The sequence below is a fragment of the Lissotriton vulgaris genome, chromosome 3_1 (genome assembly GCF_964263255.1).
Source record: "Lissotriton vulgaris chromosome 3_1, aLisVul1.2, whole genome shotgun sequence".
Lineage (NCBI taxonomy): Eukaryota > Metazoa > Chordata > Amphibia > Caudata > Salamandridae > Lissotriton > Lissotriton vulgaris.
The window spans coordinates 2,128,720,705-2,128,738,814 of record NC_141689.1 but is presented as its reverse complement, the minus strand read 5'-3'; the positions used below and the strand labels follow the sequence as shown (position 1 = coordinate 2,128,738,814).

The window sequence follows — 18,110 nt, the reverse complement described above, 5'->3', positions numbered from 1 at the left end:
GCGTTGGTATTCTTTCTTTTGTGTGTCACTTCTCTGCACTTGAGCTGTTATAAAAGTCCACAATAGTTCTTTAATTTTTAATGGGTGGTATCAGTTTGCAGGTTTTAGTTTAAAGGTAACCATAGGAGACTTGTATCCATTATTCATTGGCAGGCTGCAGAGCAGGTCCTTCTGACCCCGCTCTCCTTCAGACATACATTCCATATGGGTACTGCTGTCACCAGAAAAACTGCGGAGGCATTTTTGAATGTAGTAAATTGGCAGATAAGGTGGCAACTAAAACCAGGACAATGTAAAGTGCTAAGCTTTTATCCATGGATGGGGCGATGCCTAATAGCGAGATGAAACCTGAGGGGGAGCGGCAGCCGCGGAGGGTGCGATTCAGGATAGCTTCTTCGCACAGCGGGAGAGTCCTGCGGGAGGTCTACGCCGATGGGGAACCCGGGGACTCCCTGGACTCGGAGTGCACCAGCAGCACCGGGACGGACCAGAACAGCGCCCAGAGCGAGTCCGACGGGCACCAGAATGGGCACCTGGGATCGGAATGGGGCGACAGTGAAAACGAGCCGGATGACTTGCTTGTTTTGGCGAGGGCGACCAAGGACAGGGGCTACGGCACGCGAAGAGTTAACATTCTAAGCAAAAATGGAACAGTGCGGGGAGTCAAGCACAAAGTCAGCGCCGGACAGGCGCTCTTCGACAGTATGGAAACAGTGTTTCAGGTAAAATTAATTTCTGTCTTGTGATGATTTGTGCATTGATAGCTGTAAACGTGATTTGTAAATGGGATTAAATACACATCTTTATGAGACACAAGAAGGTGTTTTTGGTAGTTCCCCGTTCTGTTTCTTGGTCTTGTGTCTGTCCCACTCCTTCCTGACACATATTGCAAGGTGACTTCCTCACGCAAAGCCCTTACCACACATTGGTAGGCCGGAGTCCCTTCTAGCTGGCTTGACTGCTCGTCTCAGTAACTCATACTTTGACTGACTCAGTCACAGGCAAGCAAGTCCGGCAGCCCGGAACTCTTGATCACGATATGACCTTTTACCTACAAAAGCATGACATCACAGGCCGGCGCACAGCGGTTCCGGGAACTGAGCAGGCACTATGGCTCTGTTTGGAAATGAATCATCGCAGAGTTAGAAAGCTGCGTCCTGCTTCGTTGGCATCTGGCAGCCGAGGGTTACTGTTTCAGCAGGCTTTCTGTCACATATGGCATCCCGGCTGCATAATTATTTATGAGTGCAAATTGAGCTGCATTTTGGTTGATAACGTAATCAAGTTAAATGCTGACTGAGCTTGAGTGCCTTCCTCCCACTTAAAAGTCTCGGATGAATTAAGGGCCTGATGTATATCTACATCAAATTTGACTGAGGAAAAGTGACAATGTTTTTGACTCTGTTTCTACTTCTTAAAACTCGACAGTATGTAATTATAATATGCAAAACTCTTATAACGATAATATTTAATACATTAGTTTAAATGTGCCACATGCAATGTTTTATTTCATTAAATACCGAATTCCATTCCAATGTTATTCCCCATGATCAGGTTTATTATATGATTACATCTAAATTATTAAATAGTTGCCGGACAAACGTTGCCACAGTGGCTGATGTGACCTGGAAGTTAACCGCTATGACCCCTCCCTAGCAAAAGCAAGAATCTTACATTATGCATAAACTCAAGTCGCACTCTACTTCCAAATATAGCCCTTGTTCCCTTGCGAGGCTCAGAATTGCATCATATTTTGTTTTTTCAGTACCTGGCGAGACCTATTAGTATTGTGGAGAGAGAGCCCCTCCTATATCGAACTGTTCTTGAAGCCAAACTTTATTTTTCTGTCCAGTGTCACAATTCAACGTATATAATTCAAGTACTAGAGATAATATGTGTAGCATCCATACATCTGAAAATTCGTTGGGTATTAGATCCACATTATATCCAGTCAGTCAGTCAGTCAATAGCTTTATTTCGGCCCTGCAGGCAATAAAAGCACATAAAAGAAACAATACAGTACAATTAGATAAAAAAAGAAAACATTACAATATATCATAATAAAAACTGTGTACATTAGTTCTGTGTTTAAAATTAGTACTTTTCAGAGTTGTGCAAAAAAAGTTTGGTACGTTCTTGGGTACGCTTCCTCATGGCAACTCAAGGTACTATGATTGGGTATGGTGCAATGAACAGCAGAGTTTGTACTTTCTACATTGAGTGCAGGAGGGGATAGAGTAACTCATATTTAAGCAAATAACACATTCATTGCTAAATAGGACACCTGTCGGTTGTTGAAAAAAGCTTTTGACTTTGTCTGATAGATATATGACGCAATGTTAAGAAATCCAGGTTAAAATGAATAGTATTACACAATTAAAAGACCTAGAGGAAGGGTAATTACAGTATAAATAATCGTACAGTGAATGTGTGCAAACATAACATTGCATGGCATGTGTGAAAGTTGCTATGGAGCTAGGAATTTCCTAAAAGGGTTTTCTTTAGAATAGCTCCTCGAGTGCACCACATCGAGTATAGGAACCGAGAAATGGTGAACACAATAAGTCTATCGGTTTCATGCTTAAAAATCCTGTGCACCTCTATGTAATGTCTGACCCCCATGTTTCTGCACAGTTGTAACAGCCACCAAGACCTTGGATTTCCGTAGGTGGGGCAAAACAAAAGGTCATGCATTTCAGTTTCCTCAACTCGATCGCACCCTGGACAATCAAGTTTATGGGCTCCCTGCCATTTGTTAGTAAATGCTCGAAGTGGGAGCACCCCATGTCTGAATTGAAGGAAGAGTTTCTTTGCCATAAGCGGTTGGATGTGATCAAGTGCTGGTTCTAACCTGTATTACTGCTTGATATCCAGAAACCTGGAGGTTAAGCAGCTCGGCTTTGTCCCCTGCCCTAGTAAAGCCAATTTGTGTTCTCTATGGGAGTCAAGTAGTGCCTTTCTGACGATTGTGGGACAGGTCTCTTCTGGAGTTGTCCACATATTTGCCGTCCCTAGGGCCTGGCAAGAGTTCCTGATATGAGCTAGCCAAGGGAGTTTCCCTGCACCTAGGAGGCTCATAACATCCTTCAACTCCTCTTTATAGTCAGCAAGTTCAGGTGCACTCCACAGGCATCACCAGTATAAAAGGGGTCTAGAGGAGACTACATCTGCTATAGGGTCAATCCCTAAATCCATCCTAAGCTGTGTTAATGGGGTACTCGTAGGGAGGCCCAGCAATTGCCTAAGGAATAGGTTCTCTGGCATAGATAGGGAAGGTGATGGACAGTGGCCCCATAATTCTGTCCCATACAGTGAGGCTCCCCTGGCCTGTGTTTTGTAGATTTCTGCTATAGGACCTATCACTTTGTGCGTGCAACTTTTGTAAATTTTTAGGATGCCCCCAGTCGACTGAGTCAATTTTATACTGGCTTCCTTTATTTGTGTCCCCCAATCCATTTTTTCATTAAGTGTTTTTTCAGTCCCCCGAGAGACAATTAGTATTGTGGAGAGAAAGCCCCTCCTATATCGAAGTGTTCTCGAAACCAAACTTTATTTTTCTATCCAGTGTCACAATTCAACTTATATAATTCAAGTACTAGAGATAATATTTGTAGCATCAATACATCTGAAAATTCGCTGGGTATTAGATCCACATTATGTTCACAATTTGTATTTAATCATAATCTCAAAACACAAGTTATGCAACTTCAAGCATGAACTATCCAAAATAACTTGATCACACCTCTGTCTGGGTCAGCATTGGGGATATAGAGAGGTTGAGGTGATTACATGACCTTAAAATTGAGCAACCTGATCATCTTGAATTAAATGAATGTGTGCACCTACATAGATCATTGTACAGCAACACAACTCCAGTAGGGATACACCACTTTACTAAATATTTTTCTTGTTTGTTCAAAGGTTTTTTATTAGGTTTTCAAAAACAATGCAGGACAAAACAAAGGAAGAGAAAACAATTGCAATATAGAATTATAGCAAGATACATAATGTTCAGACATGTGCAAAGTCCAATGGCCATCTACGGATTCTCACATGAGAAAGAAACAAACAGAATGTAAAACAAAAACAATATAGAATGTACAAAGTACTGTAATAATAATGCAAAATAGAAAAATACAAAGGAACCTGGAAGGAAGTTTTAGAGTGGTTCACTGAAGGACCTCTTGCCGTCCAATAGTAGGAAAAGCTTCAATCGGACAAGTATAGGGAGATACTATAAAACTATATACTAAGTATAAACTATAAACATAAACTATACTAAATATTTAAATAAATAAGACCCAACTAAACTATGAACTATAAACATAAACTATTCTAAATATTTAAATAAATAAGGCCCAACTGCCTCCCTACAGATAACAAAAGAAAAAAACATGCAGTATGTGAAATTGTTCTCCTTTTTAAAAACATGAAAATATTGTCTTAGCATAGTAAAGCTCTTCACTAGTTTGTTTTCTCCAGTAGTTCTGTCTTCTTCCTACTGAACATCATTGGTGTTCCACAGTTGCTAGAAAGCAAACTTGGAGTAGTAGAAGGGGGTGATTGTATGCTAGAATATCGAGTTTTAAAATGTGTTCCACCATATAATAATGTAGCAAATATCGACAACTAATATACTTAGAAGTTGGATATAAAACTATAGATTTAATATGCTTTACTGGACAAACACGAACGTTGAATCTCGGCAATGTACATATATACATTGAGTTAAATAAATTAAACCTAAACTGACCTACTTAAACTTATCTTTATGATATTTTGGTCTTTGAAACATTTGCCACAACATTATTGTACCATGATACGCATATCTCAATATTCTGGTACCATATCAATAGGGGCACATGGAAACTTGTCTCATGGAAAAACTACTATCTTGTCTCCCAGAAGACATGATTACTAATTAAAATTACCCCACTTGACTAAAATCATCTCATAAAAATGCACCGCAGCCCTTGTCTCAGTTCCTTCATGAGCAACATTTTTGGACCACCATGAAAAAAATCTGCTGCCTATTGTTGATGTATAACAAGACCCTGTGGTTGCTTTGCTTTAAGGGAGAATGTAGGCTGTGTTTTACCACCATGAGATATTCAGGGCTATTCACACAGGTAACTTACACTTGTGAGTAAGTTACATATGTAACTTTACTCTTATACATTGAGCAACTTTACTATATTTTGCCCTTCACCATTTGCAAGTGCAAAGTTACGTAAAGTTTAGACTTCATTGTTTCCACCACCGAAACAGAAGGTGAAGCCAAATTTACTGACACATTCCTAGAACGGACATCAGCATGATAATACTCTGGTTTTCCTAATTGCCTTCATGAGTAAAATTAATTTGCATAAAAATCTAATGATTTTCTTGGGCAAAGGAATGCCAGACCCAGGTTTGAATCCCAGATCTAAATTCTGTTTCAAAACTGAAAGAAAGATTAAAGACAACTGCACAACAAATGAGGAAAAAGAAAAGTGAGCAAGGGGAGCTTGGTCGGGGTGCAAATCCGGGAACTGAGACTGGAAAAAAGTGAGGATTGTATGGGAAGAGTAGGGTATAAAATAACTCTGAGAAAAACACATTGGGTTTAGGATTTTTTGGCAAAAACCTGGTTAATGCCAGTCCTGGTGAAAAATTTGCAAGAACCACTTCAAGTTAAACCAGGTGGCCAGAAACATTTTCGACAAAATTGATCTTTGTCAAATTCACATATTTCTGGATGGGGCATGCATTGCGAGATACAATTCAACATTGCAATATTCATCCCTTCTTCAGTCTCTGCAAACTCAGCAATAACTCACAACATGCCTCTCAGAAAGTTGTTATTATTTATTCAAAAATTGTGCTGGCATACAGCATGGTTCAAAGAAACAATTTTACCTAAACCCTAGTATCTATTGCACAAGCTGCAGACTGTTCCCCAGAGAAATTCACAATAGGTTCAAACAGTACAAAACAGCATTAAAGATATGAAAATAGCAAAATAAAGTCCCCAAACCTATTTAAAAAAATCCCCAAAAAGTTTAATAAGCAAAATGTCACAGAAATTGTCAAAAATGTAGTAAGGCAACAGACTATATGAGTTTTTGGAGTAAATAGAAAAATGTCTGTAGAAACAAATGAGGTGTAAGAAAGTGGGGGTAAGATGTCATCCACCTCAAGGAATATTAGCAAAACCGCATTTGGGTGAACCTCAAAAATCAATTGCTAAATTAACCTGAGCTCAACCCCCTAGTACCTACGGCAAAGAGCAGAAATGCCTAACTTAGAATTGACCTTTTGCATGTTAATGAGGTTCCTGGGTCCACCCTAAGTGGTCTTACTGCAAGGGGAAGAAAAACACCTCCCACACTCAGGTCATTGTTTCTAATCTGGGAACAGGTTTCATATGTCTTTATTGATTCAAGCACTGGTGCACCAGCTGTCAATAGGCTAATGTTAATTAGACTACTCGAAGTTTGGGCAGGTAAAAGGTAACTTTCTAAAAGTTACTTTTCCAAATATTTAATAAAAATCTGACTCTACCATTAAATTGGGTTGTAATAAATGTTATAGATTTTCATTGAGTGACTTTTATCGAAGTTTCCAGTCAAAAGGTACAGATCAACATTTGTAATCTGTACTTTGACATTTTCTAGGATTCAGCTAAAGACCTGCCAGTAGATATATCTTTTTTGGGGCTATTCACTGGAAGAATATGCCAGCTTTAATTTTGTGCATGTTCTGCTTATAAATGTTAGGCACACTATATTCTATACTCAGAAGTGACTTATTATTATTTAAAACAGGGTGTCATGCCTGTCAGAAAGGGTTATTTTGACAAGTTTGATAGTAGGTGTCTGGGTTGCTGCAGGCAAGCTACACACGTTATTTATTTATTTATTTATTTATAGGCCTGAAGCCATGTTTTCCAGGCCCACTCTGTGGATTGCACAATGGGTGCTGCAGCCCACAGGTGCCACTGTACTGCCAGGCCCTGGGTTCATTTTCTACATCATGTAGTAGATACTTTTTGGCAAGTTACATATGCCAATCGGAAATATTCCAATTTAACCATAAGTGGATGCACAGTAATTTTACTCATGTTTATCAGGGGTAAAAGTGCACAAAGATTTCAATCCCCCAAAAATGTGAACAATCCGGGGTGAGCATGCATAAAAGGTGGATTTGCTAAAGGGGTAATGCAAATCTCACTGCTAGTCTGACCCAAAACAGCCATTAGAGGCTGCTCTTGTACCAAGGAAAATAGGAAAACTTTACCAGCAAACTGTTCATTTATACAGAGGCTGGGAGCTCAGAGGTTAAGTTCAGGTATCCTCCATCAAGGTAGACTTCAATACTTTCAATCTTGCTGATGCTGTTCTGTGACACTCTAGTCACAAATCTAAGAGTGAGCCAGACCTCACTACTCTTGCTTCCTGCAACTGCCAAGAATCCACATTTCTTGCAGAGGATGTAAAAGTCACGTTTGGTCTCCACTACATCTTTAATTCTTCCAGGGAAATCTCCTGAGGTTCAGGTCTATCTCCAGAGAGGGCTCATAAAGGGTTCAGTGTCTTCTAGTCCCTGTTTTCCCACTCACAGCATGGAACCCTTTTTCATTTTTTTGTATCCCTAGGTCAGTTTGGTGGGCCAGCCATCTCACCACTGAAGAGCATGTGACATCTCAGTCCTCTTTGAATGCAGACAAAAAGTAGACTGCCCCTTTTTCTTCTCTTCTTGTGTCTTTTAAAATCCAGTAGTAGACTGAAGAAAAGGTGGTGAGGTAAGACTTTTATTAAATGCTCTATCCAGTGAGTGATGACGCTGTATACAAAATCCACTCTAAAACTTAGTCCCCTTTTATAGCACTGTCAAACTAGACGTGGAACATTGTGCAGGCCTCTATTCAAAAGTAGCATACATTGGGGTCTCCTCCTAGATTCAGCCCCATGGAAATGAGGAGCCACTTCCTCTTATTGATCTATGAACAGCGTTTCCTTCTGCTGGGACAGAAATAAATGATTGGGGGCATTATGTGTAAGAAAGTATTCTGTCACATGGGTCTGATTCTGGCATCTTAATATCAAAAGTCAGGTTTCTACTATGATCCTTTGTGATGCCATCTGTTCCTGTCCCCTCCCATTCTAACCATTCCAGATAAGTGCTCGGAGGTTAACCCACAACAGTCCTAACATCTTTAGAAGTTGATTTAGTGTTTCCTGGAAGAACACTTTCAAACCAATAATTGGGATAGTTTTTATTTCCAAAGGAGGCAAAGAAACTCCAGCTGACGTGCTACTGAAAGTTTGATTGTATTACCAGCTAGATTTTGTTTAAATAGTAAAAAATAACATTTGAACACGTTCCTATAGTTTTCATGGCTGAAACTGTAAAAATATAATTTTTCTCCATCTGGCCTATCCATAGGAAATTACATCTTTACTTATACAATGATAAACAATAAGTGGTAGTTGCCTACTGTAGTGACATGCATTTGTTTAATATTTAAAAAATTTCACTTTTATACTTTAAACACCTAACCATGTGGGCCACAGGACACACTTAATGACGATTTTGCTAATGAATAAACGTAGGTTTGTCTACGAGGGAGAGCACTTTTCTCTAATGTGTTACTGTATTGTTTTAAACTGCAGCTGGCCCTGTCCCTGTGGTGAACAAGAATGACTTTTTCTGCAATCTACATGTGACATTAAACTTGCACTTCACCGGCCCATTTTTACCATGGCCTTACTGGAAAGTTATATACGTCAATTGGATGTAGCTCACTGTACCTCATGTTTTCGGGCGAGAGCACATGTCCCATTAAACTGAGTGGCAGTTTCACTGTGCCCAAAGTCATAGTACCAGCAATATCATTCCATAAAAAAGGCAAACATATCTAGGGTGAACATGCAGAAAAGGCAACATTGATACAACACCTCAGGATCTTTTTTCTTTATACCAAGAACATTTCGTGGACTTAAAAGTGACGGTCCTCATAGTTGAGCAGGAATTCTTTAAAGTGTAAGGATTTTATTTTGAGTATAGTAATACTTAGTTGCCCAAATATTATCTTGATGTTATTAATATTATCGTTCATATTACTAAGACATAGTGTAGCAGTAGTAGTGTAAAACCAAATACTATTGTTTTAGCGTTCCTGTAGCGTCTGAAAGATGTATGGGTCGAAGTTTGTAAATAAATATGAAAATAACTCAAAAATGGCTAGGGGACAGAGGTGATAATATTATGTTTTCCTGGCTTGTACAATTTTAGATTGTTTTTTTGTATGGTTAACTGATGTAATAGTAGGCAGCTAGTCAGCATCATGTCGTGCTACAGTTATAACCTATGGGATTTTAGTGTGCATTTTAGTGTGAGTGGAGAAATAGTAAAAACGCCACAATGGTTATGTGTGTTAATCTCACTTCATGTCAAACGTCTGCTGAGCTGGCAGCATTTATTTATTTACTTAAAGTTTTAGGGCCTGATTTAGATCTCAATGGATGGGTTGCTCCGACACAACAGTGACGCCAAACTATAACTCCCATGAAATATAATGGGATTTATATTTCTGCGGACAGTATATCTGTCACCATTGTGACAGAGTAACCCGTCTGCCAAGATCTAACTCAGGCCCTTAGTTTTTAAATCTGTAACTCTGTGGAAAGAATTGGTTAGCATACTACTGAATTCGATTGCGACCCCCAATGATATCCCACTTACTTGAAAATTGAGAAAGGGAAATTTGGTTTCATGACTAAATTGCTCTGAGTGATGAAAGGAGAAATCAAAGTTCAAGACGATTTGCTGGTCTTTTTTACTCATATAGTCTGTGAGAGCATTCAAAGAATCAAGCCAGGTAAAGAGGAGATGGTTTGTGCTGTGCTTATGAGGGGCAGTGGAATTCGGTAAATAGATAGTATTTAGTTATGCAGCACAATATCCTTGGTGCAACAACATTAACTGTTGCATGGTTAAACACTTATAAGGCCCCAAAGCTGAGACCTATTGGCTACGCCAATGGTTGTCTCAAGTGGGGTCCCATACAGAGTGTGGCACCTACAGTCAGTTTGCACGCAGTATTCAGGGGGTTTGATGTCATACTGATGTGAGGTTTATTGAAGATGCAAACACACAAAGGCTTCTAGGCACTTCTTGAGAGAGTACAACACATAAAGAGCCAAGCTAGCACTGAAACTACAAGACCCAGAATGCAATACGCTGTTTGTTTAAGAAATAAACCAGCTCTGGGACTGTGTCACAAGTGGCATGAGGGTTCCCTGTCCTTCATCACTCACAATCTTGTCCCTCTCTTCCCTCATCCTCCTCGTCCCGGTCCCCCCTCCTCTCCGATGCCCCCACCCCGGCCTTGCTGATGCTCAAACTGGCTCTGCCTTTTCTCAGCTGACATGCAAACAAAGATGGCAACGGCGGAGCGGAGGATCCGGGCAGAGAGTGAGGGGATCTGAGGGCAGGAGGAGGGACAGGGATACCTGGGGAGGGAGGGCGAGTTCACAAGACCCCTGTAGAGGCCCAGGGACTTATCTATAGAGGTGCGCAAGCTCCATGGAAGTAATGGGTGGCCCTGAGTGACGGGTAGAGAGTAGTGGTGAGTAAAATCCGTGGGGTACGAGGATCCCCCGCCTGTGAGGGGGGCAGATGGACGGGTAGAGAGCAGTGGTGAGTGACATACGGGGTACAATGATCGCCGTGGCTGTGAGTGGGCGGCAGGGGGATGGGTATAGAGTAGTGGTGAGTGACATCACTGGGGTACAAGGCTCCCCTCGGCTGCGAGGGGGGGCTCAGGGATGGGTAGAGAGTAGTGGTGAGTGACATCCGTGGGGTATCAGGGTCCCCTTGGCTGCGAGGGGGGCCGGAGGGATGGGTAGAGAGTAGTGGTGAGTGACGTACGGGGTACAAAGATCTCCTCGCATGTGAGGGGGCTCAGAGTGACGGGTAAAGAGTAGTGGTAATTGTGCGAGCAGGACAGTAAACTTGGGGGTCTCAGGGAAAGAAGGGCAGAGCGTGATAACCTGGGGGCGAGAGTGGGACAGTGACAGTCCTCACATATTTCGTTACTATAGCTATACAGTTGTGTGTGCATTAAAAGGAGGGAAGGGTATTGTGATGTCATTTATGTCACTTACTAGTGGTGTCCCTCCCAGGGCAACGTACTGTGATGACAACATCCTGTGAGATGGAATCTGGGGAGTTGAGGGATTAGAGAATGTTTGGAAGGATGATTGGTGCAGCCTTCAAGGAAGGATGAGGTCACTATCATACATAGTGATTTGTGTCAGGGTTTTTACTTTGCAATAAAAGTACTCCTTGTTCCAAGGACTGCGTCCAGGAGATTCCTTACACAGAGCAGCTCTTGAGAAGAACTGAGGCTGGAAGGGGGTCAATGGAGCACGGATGTCGCAGAAGGATCAGAGGAGGACCGATGCTGGAAAGGGCTTTCAAAGCAGCACTGAGGCCGGGTAGGGCTGTGGGGCGCGGGAGTGACGAGTCTGCGGGGACTGAGGCTGTATGGGGGTCAGGAAGTCGGACCCTGGTGCTGCCGGTTTATACCCAGGTGAGAGTAGCCCTTAAGGCTGCAGAGGCCTCGGAGTGCCACTAAAGGTGTTCGAGAGTGGCAGATACCTGCACAAAAGCAGGGGGGCGGCTGACTAAAAGACGAGCAGATACTAATCAGAACCGGTGGCGGCGAAGTTCGTGTTCTGCTCTCTCCATTGTATCTGAAGACAAGCATTGGCCGTGCGGCCCTAAAAGTAACGCCACGCGGCTGCGAAATGAAATAAAAAAATGTAAAAACAAGAGTGGTGACGCGAGTTGTGCGCGCGACGGGCAAAAGTGCTGTGCAAGTCGCGAGCGCTTATGGGCGTAATAGCAAGCTGGTGGCCGGCCTGGGTAGCACTTTTAAACCACCTACTAAATTTCTCGCAAAATCAGCGCATGGGCTGACTCTCTAGCGAGACCTAAAAACCCCTGTTACTTATCTGCCCGGACAAGGACAGGGATTGGAAGTGCTTCTCAAGAGTCAGACAAGATGGCCTGCTGTGGGCTCAGGGACCTAAACAACAAGAAGGCATCTAACCAATGAAGAAACAACAGATCAGCAGGCATTGGGAACTGTACTCTATTCCTGGATAAAAAGAATGTTTGGGCCTGTTTCTTGATGCTTGTGCTCTGGTCTCCTTGAATCTGGTTCAAAGTATTGAGAGTTTGTGGGTATGATAACAGGAAAAAAATTAATAATCCCGAAAATTGAAACTTAGAAATATTTTGCCCTCCGTAGAACCAGAGCAAGGAGCTAAGACCACATCAGAAGGACACAACTTGGATGGAAAGTTTTTTGCTACATGAAAAGAAGCTTCAGCGGAACCACCTGCTGAATATATCCAACCTATTGGAACTCTGCCTATGGCTTTCAGCCTTATCTTGAAAGATAATTTTAAAAAGGCATAATTTCTCTTAAGTCTGAATGTCAAACTGGAGGTAGGAGGACAGCAGGCAACTGATCCAAGCAACAAAGCATTGCCAGCAGCCATGTTTTTCAGTGCTGTCCCATTCTGAGCTTTTGGTGACAAAACTCAAGTTTGCATTTGGGCCTGGCATGGAGTGTTTTCAAATTCATGGGACCAACGCTAGCTCCAACAACTTGCCTCTCCCCGCTTCACTCCTACAAAATTTACTAAGCGAGAAGTTTAAAATATTGTTAAAAATTTATCCAACCCATGCTGCTTTGTGGTAGGCCTGAAAAGACATGTTGGACCCAGCCATCTGTGCCTATTGACCTTGGTGGTTTGTGTTTTATAGGCCATCTCCAATTCCCTTTATCCGATTTTTAAAACCTTTGAGGCACTTCATTTTTTAGCCTTTTATTATTTTTGGGGTATATTATTGAATACGTGCTTGACTTCAATGCTGTATTGGTGTTAACTTAAATATTTAACAGACATTTTGCTGGGGAAACTGCACTTCTTTGTGTCGTCGCTACAAAGAGTAAAAGCCCAGGTTTTCCCAGTGAAACTGCTTTTTATTTAACAACACAATGGGGTACACTTTATGATCCTTTCAGTTAATATTCCAAGACACTCTTCCGGCTTTTAAGATTTCTGAAAACCATTGAAAGATTAAATGTTTCAGGATCCTAGGTTTGTAGAGTGTTTTCATTAACAAAAACGGGATCCAAGTTGGCTCATTTATAGATGTCGGCTTAATGCAATTTGTGCCATATTGTTGTTTAACAGGAAGTATATGAACTGAGACACAATAGTATTATTGTTTTTGCTCCCATGCAAGGTACAGTTATGAAATCCACCGAGACGAGTTTAAAGAAAATCTGTACTTTACTGCCAGAACTAAACTCGACAGATATCAGGCACAACAATGTTAACACTCTGCAAGGAGGACACATTAATGAACGGTACAAATGAAAGAGATTTTCAAAGGACACAATGTTCGCATTCATTTATAATATTTCTACATGCCGCCACCCTGCATCCAACGTATTTTTGTAAAGAATCTTCCTGTAAATCCCTGTTTTGAGCTTTTCTGATATTTGATTCCTGCACTCCACTATGATCTGAGGTACGACCTAAGGCAAATGTGCTATGTTGAAGGGGATAAAGCCTTTCCTTTTGCAAAGCACACTGTTTATGTAAGTGTGGCCTTTTCCAAGTTATATTGACTGTGCCTTGTTGTGTGAATTCTTAACCACCCTCATATCATAGCTTAATTCTTACATATCATGGGTGCACATCTAGCATATTATGTCAGCACAGTAATTAGGAGCCCTTATCCACAGACCAATTACTAAAACGAAAGATGGGTAATTTTAGGAATAGTTGATTTGCATAAGGAAGGGTTCACTAACTTATAGAAGTTGTCCTTTATCATTAGCGACTTTGATCGCCACAACACCTTCAACTAGTACCAACGGCTGCCTCTATCAGGTGTTTGGGGCAGCGCTGCGTAAGATCTAAGGGTGGAGAGTGGGAGATTGATTGCGTGGTCTTCTGATCTCCCGCTGCTTAGTTTAGCAGTGGAATAGTAGCTAAGCAGTTATTAAAAACACACTGGGGGCATGCGAGGTGGACGACTTTAAATGTCACCCAAATTTCACATGCAAAGTGTGCATCTTTAAGGCAGCAGTAAAGGCAAGCTTGTGCTGCCAAGTGTAGCAATATTGCCCTTGTCCAGGTTGAGCAATAGAGTAGTCTTGAACCATGACTTAAACTGAGGTCTGGTGCCCAGATCCTGCCTGCTCCTCTCATTGGCTGATTCTTTAAAGAGGAGGTGGCTTGGGTTTGTACAAGGAAGCCTCTGCTTTTTAGGTTGAGCCTGGGCAGCACATGCCCTGGAGCCTGGGCAGCACATGCGCTGCTCTGTGAGTCATACTGTATTTTCTCTCTGCTCATATTTTTCATTAGCCTTGGTGAATACTAGCTTCTGATTCATTAATAGGCTTGTTAGTCCCTCCTTAATACCGCCTTGTCTTCATTTGTAACCTCCCATGGCGACACCCCCTGTTACGTGTGTTGTTGCTCGCTAGGCTTTAATTACAGCCTCCGAGCATTATTTTGTTAAATGTTTTTCACCTGCTTGCAAACCAGACAGACCATGCTCTCTTGTAAGACTTCATATATTTTTTTCATAGCATGGCACGCCACAGTCGCGGCCATGCCTTTGGTTTATTTGCAGTGCTGAACGTGGCGCATGTTTTATTTAATTTTGCTGTTTGTCAAAGTGCCTCATGCCGCGTTTTCACATTGATGGCGACCACGACCCTTTCTGTAGATGAGCCGCGTCCAAAGAATGGGCACGGCTGCCATTAAAGTGAAAGTGCGGCATGGGGGCGCTTTTGCAAAAAACATTTGCAATGCAATAGGTCTCGCATTTTCGAGAGCTCAGTAAATGTAAGACCTATTGTATTGCAAATGCTTGTTGTGCATCCTTCTGCCTTTATTGCTGTTATTTTCTCCGTCCTCTTTTCATTAATGGTGTTAGCTTCCCCTGGACCCTCCCATGATGCTCCAGACTGCTTCCTGTTTGTGCCTGGTCTTGGCCTGTATCAGAAGGCAGAAACGCACAACTAGCAATTGCCCACCTCTTGGACCACGTTGGCACGTAGATGCTCGTGCAAAGGCCCGCTGCACTCTTTTCACACCGCCAGCTAGCGCCACCTGCACCAAAGTGTGATATACAGACATGAGGAACTCAGTATCAGTGAGTCAGGATTCTCCACAACTGTGCAGAATGTGACTGAAGAGGCGGCTTGGGCTTGGCATTCAGGTAAACGTGTGTGAAAGGCTGCATGTGTGTGAGACTGAACATGTGTGAAAGAGAGTGTCTTGTGTGTGTCTATAAAAGGGTCGTAGGAGTTGGTGACTCAATGGAGCATTGTATTGGTCTGCAGCATTTACACCACAGAGAGTACTGCACTGATAGAACCCGGTTCAGAGTACACGTTGATATTCTGCAGTGTATGAGCTGTGTTGTAATATACTGTGGTATACTATTGCAGTGAGTCTTGGTATAGTGCACTGCATTGGCTGTATTTTTGAATTTCTATATAATCCAAAGTGTAGGGACATATTGTTTGATTTGGTACTCTACAGCATATTCGTGTTTAGTTTATGCAGCATTACAAATAATTCAGATTAATGTACTGTTTCTCTCTGCGGTCCCAGCCCTAAGGGCTACAGACCCAAGACTAATGGCTGCAGTCATATGAGACACACGACTTCCACTGCATATTGGGCCAATCAAAGCTTTTGAAGTGCTGGTCCAACATGGTGAATCATTTGAATGGATGACATCGATTAAGTAGCACACTAAGCAGAATCAGTGCCCTCTGACCACCTGGACCATAAGAGCTCTTTACACTGATCACTGTACTCCTCCTCCTGCTCGATAGGGAGGACGAAAGAGCATGTTCAGGGACAGTCAGCCAAAGTTGTTGATGCTCATATTGGAGAAGCCTGACAGCATGTAATGAACTGATTTTTGCCAATGATCAGGTCATGCAGACATATCCACCATTGGGACCCAAAAAATACCACACTCTACAATACTCTACAGTACTTACCCAAGGTAGGAATACCACTTATACCGTATCTCTTGCTGAGAGGATTTCTACAACAACAATTCTAGCGACAGGCACTGTGCATGAGGCAATTAGCCGATCCTCTCTGCTACAGAACCACATACAACAGACATAATACCCCTCACCACAAGAGAAAGGAACCAGTCCGTATATTCCTAGGTGAAATACTTAGAATTTGCACATCACTTGCCAGGAGTAGAACAACTTCCTATAACACAATTACCTGCTAGAAGGGAATTCATCCATCCTTCTACAACATAAGCATTTGGCCAAGAAGAGTCCACACCTCCCGCTACAAGGAAAAGGCAAATTGGTATATTTGGGATATATTTATTAGTACATTATAATAACACCACATGGTATGCCAAATGCATCTATCATAGCAGACTCTAACATATCAATAGTATGCCAATTCGCCTTTTCCTTGTAGCCGGAGGTGGGGACTCTTCTTAACCAAATGCTTATGTTGTAGAACAGGGGTCTTCAAACTGTGGGGCCCGACCCACAGGTGGGTCGTGGAGTGATAGAAAGTGGGTCCCACCTTCCAGGTCACACTTCTGTTTATTATTACTATTTCCAAAAAGGTGTCTTGGGGCTAATAACCATCTGCTGGCTGAAATGGCAAATAAGAAACACACAGAGGGGAAAGGAGAACCAGCCAAAGGGGGTAACCCACAGGGTATAGGGCCAGGTTTTTATAGCTTCCTAAAGGATAATTGATCAATGGTGGAGTGAAGCAAAGGTGGGTGAAAGTTCCACAACTGAGCGGCCCGCACCAAAACAGTGAGGCCGACTATTCATGTTTTTTTTGCAGTAGGGAACAATAAGAAGATTGGCACAGGCCGAGAGGAGCATACGGGTATGCCCAGTGAGGATAGATGAAAGGGTGAGAGTAGATGGGATGAGAGAGGACAGCATGGGAGCGAGAGAATTAGATTGAAGAGGTCAGGGATGAGGAGAAATGTGAAGTGCTGAAGAAGTGCAGAAACGCAAGAGGAGAAGTGAGTGTGAGCGAAAGGTGAGGGCACAGAGGAGGGATACTGTTAAACGTGAGAGAAGATAGCGGAGTGACGATCTGTGACATAAAAAGAGAATTTGGTACAATATGGGTGAGGGACAACAGCGATGAGGGAAGAGAGGGAGTACTGAGGTGGGTGCTGAGGTAATAGGGGAGAGGGACGTTGGTTCAAGAAGGTGTGGAAGACAAAGGGGAGATGTGAAAGATGAATGGTGGACTGGAGAGGTGTAAGATACAAATAGACAGGAATTTTAAGGGACCCTTGCTGCTCCCGGCCAGTGTCAGGTGAGCTTCTAATGTGGCAGCACTTATTCCTGCGGAGCGGAGCGGAAGGCCCTTCACAAAAGTTAACCAGACATCTTTCTGTTGTTTATTGCTGTATTTTCATTATAAACTGGTACTGATGAGATGAAATCTTTTTTCCTCAGTATTACTGTGCGTACAAATGTCAAAATAACGAAGCAATACTATCCCAAAATATGCACCATCACATAGTATTATTTATTTTTTCTTACCATACAATTTAGTCGAGCCTGCCGCATAATTTGGTCCTCACCTGCTTCATAATTCCAGTAGCTTTGCCTATAGGTTTAGAATTGTTTGTCAGGAGGGGGTCCTTAATCCTGAAAACTTTGACTGGGGGGTCTCGGCAACCAAAAGTTTGAAGACCTCTGTTGTAGAAGGATGGGTGAATTTCCTTCTAGCAAGTAATTGTGTTATAGGAAGTTGTTCTACTCCTGGCAAGTGATGTGAAAATTCTAAGTATTTCACCCCCAGAATATACTGACTGGTTCCTTTCTCTTGTGGTGAGGGGTATTGTGTCTGTTGTATGTGGTTCTGTAGCAGAGAGGATCGGCTAATTGCCTCATACACAGTGCCTGTCGCTAGGAGAATTGTTGTTGTAGAAATTCTTTCAGCAAGAGACAAGGTATAAGTGGTATTCCTACCTTGGGTAAGTATTGTAGAGTATTGTAAAGT

General features: G+C 42.2%; 1 protein-coding gene across 1 annotated transcript in view; it reads left to right on the top strand.

Moving 5' to 3' along the window:
* The first annotated feature begins 314 nt into the window (after positions 1–314).
* The window catches only part of GRXCR1 (glutaredoxin and cysteine rich domain containing 1), a 418,974-nt gene continuing 401,178 nt past the window's right edge, over positions 315–18,110 (top strand). The window contains exon 1 of the mRNA XM_086963884.1: positions 315–722. Coding sequence (XP_086820010.1) covers positions 315–722 — 408 coding nt within the window. The remainder of the gene's footprint in view (positions 723–18,110) is intronic.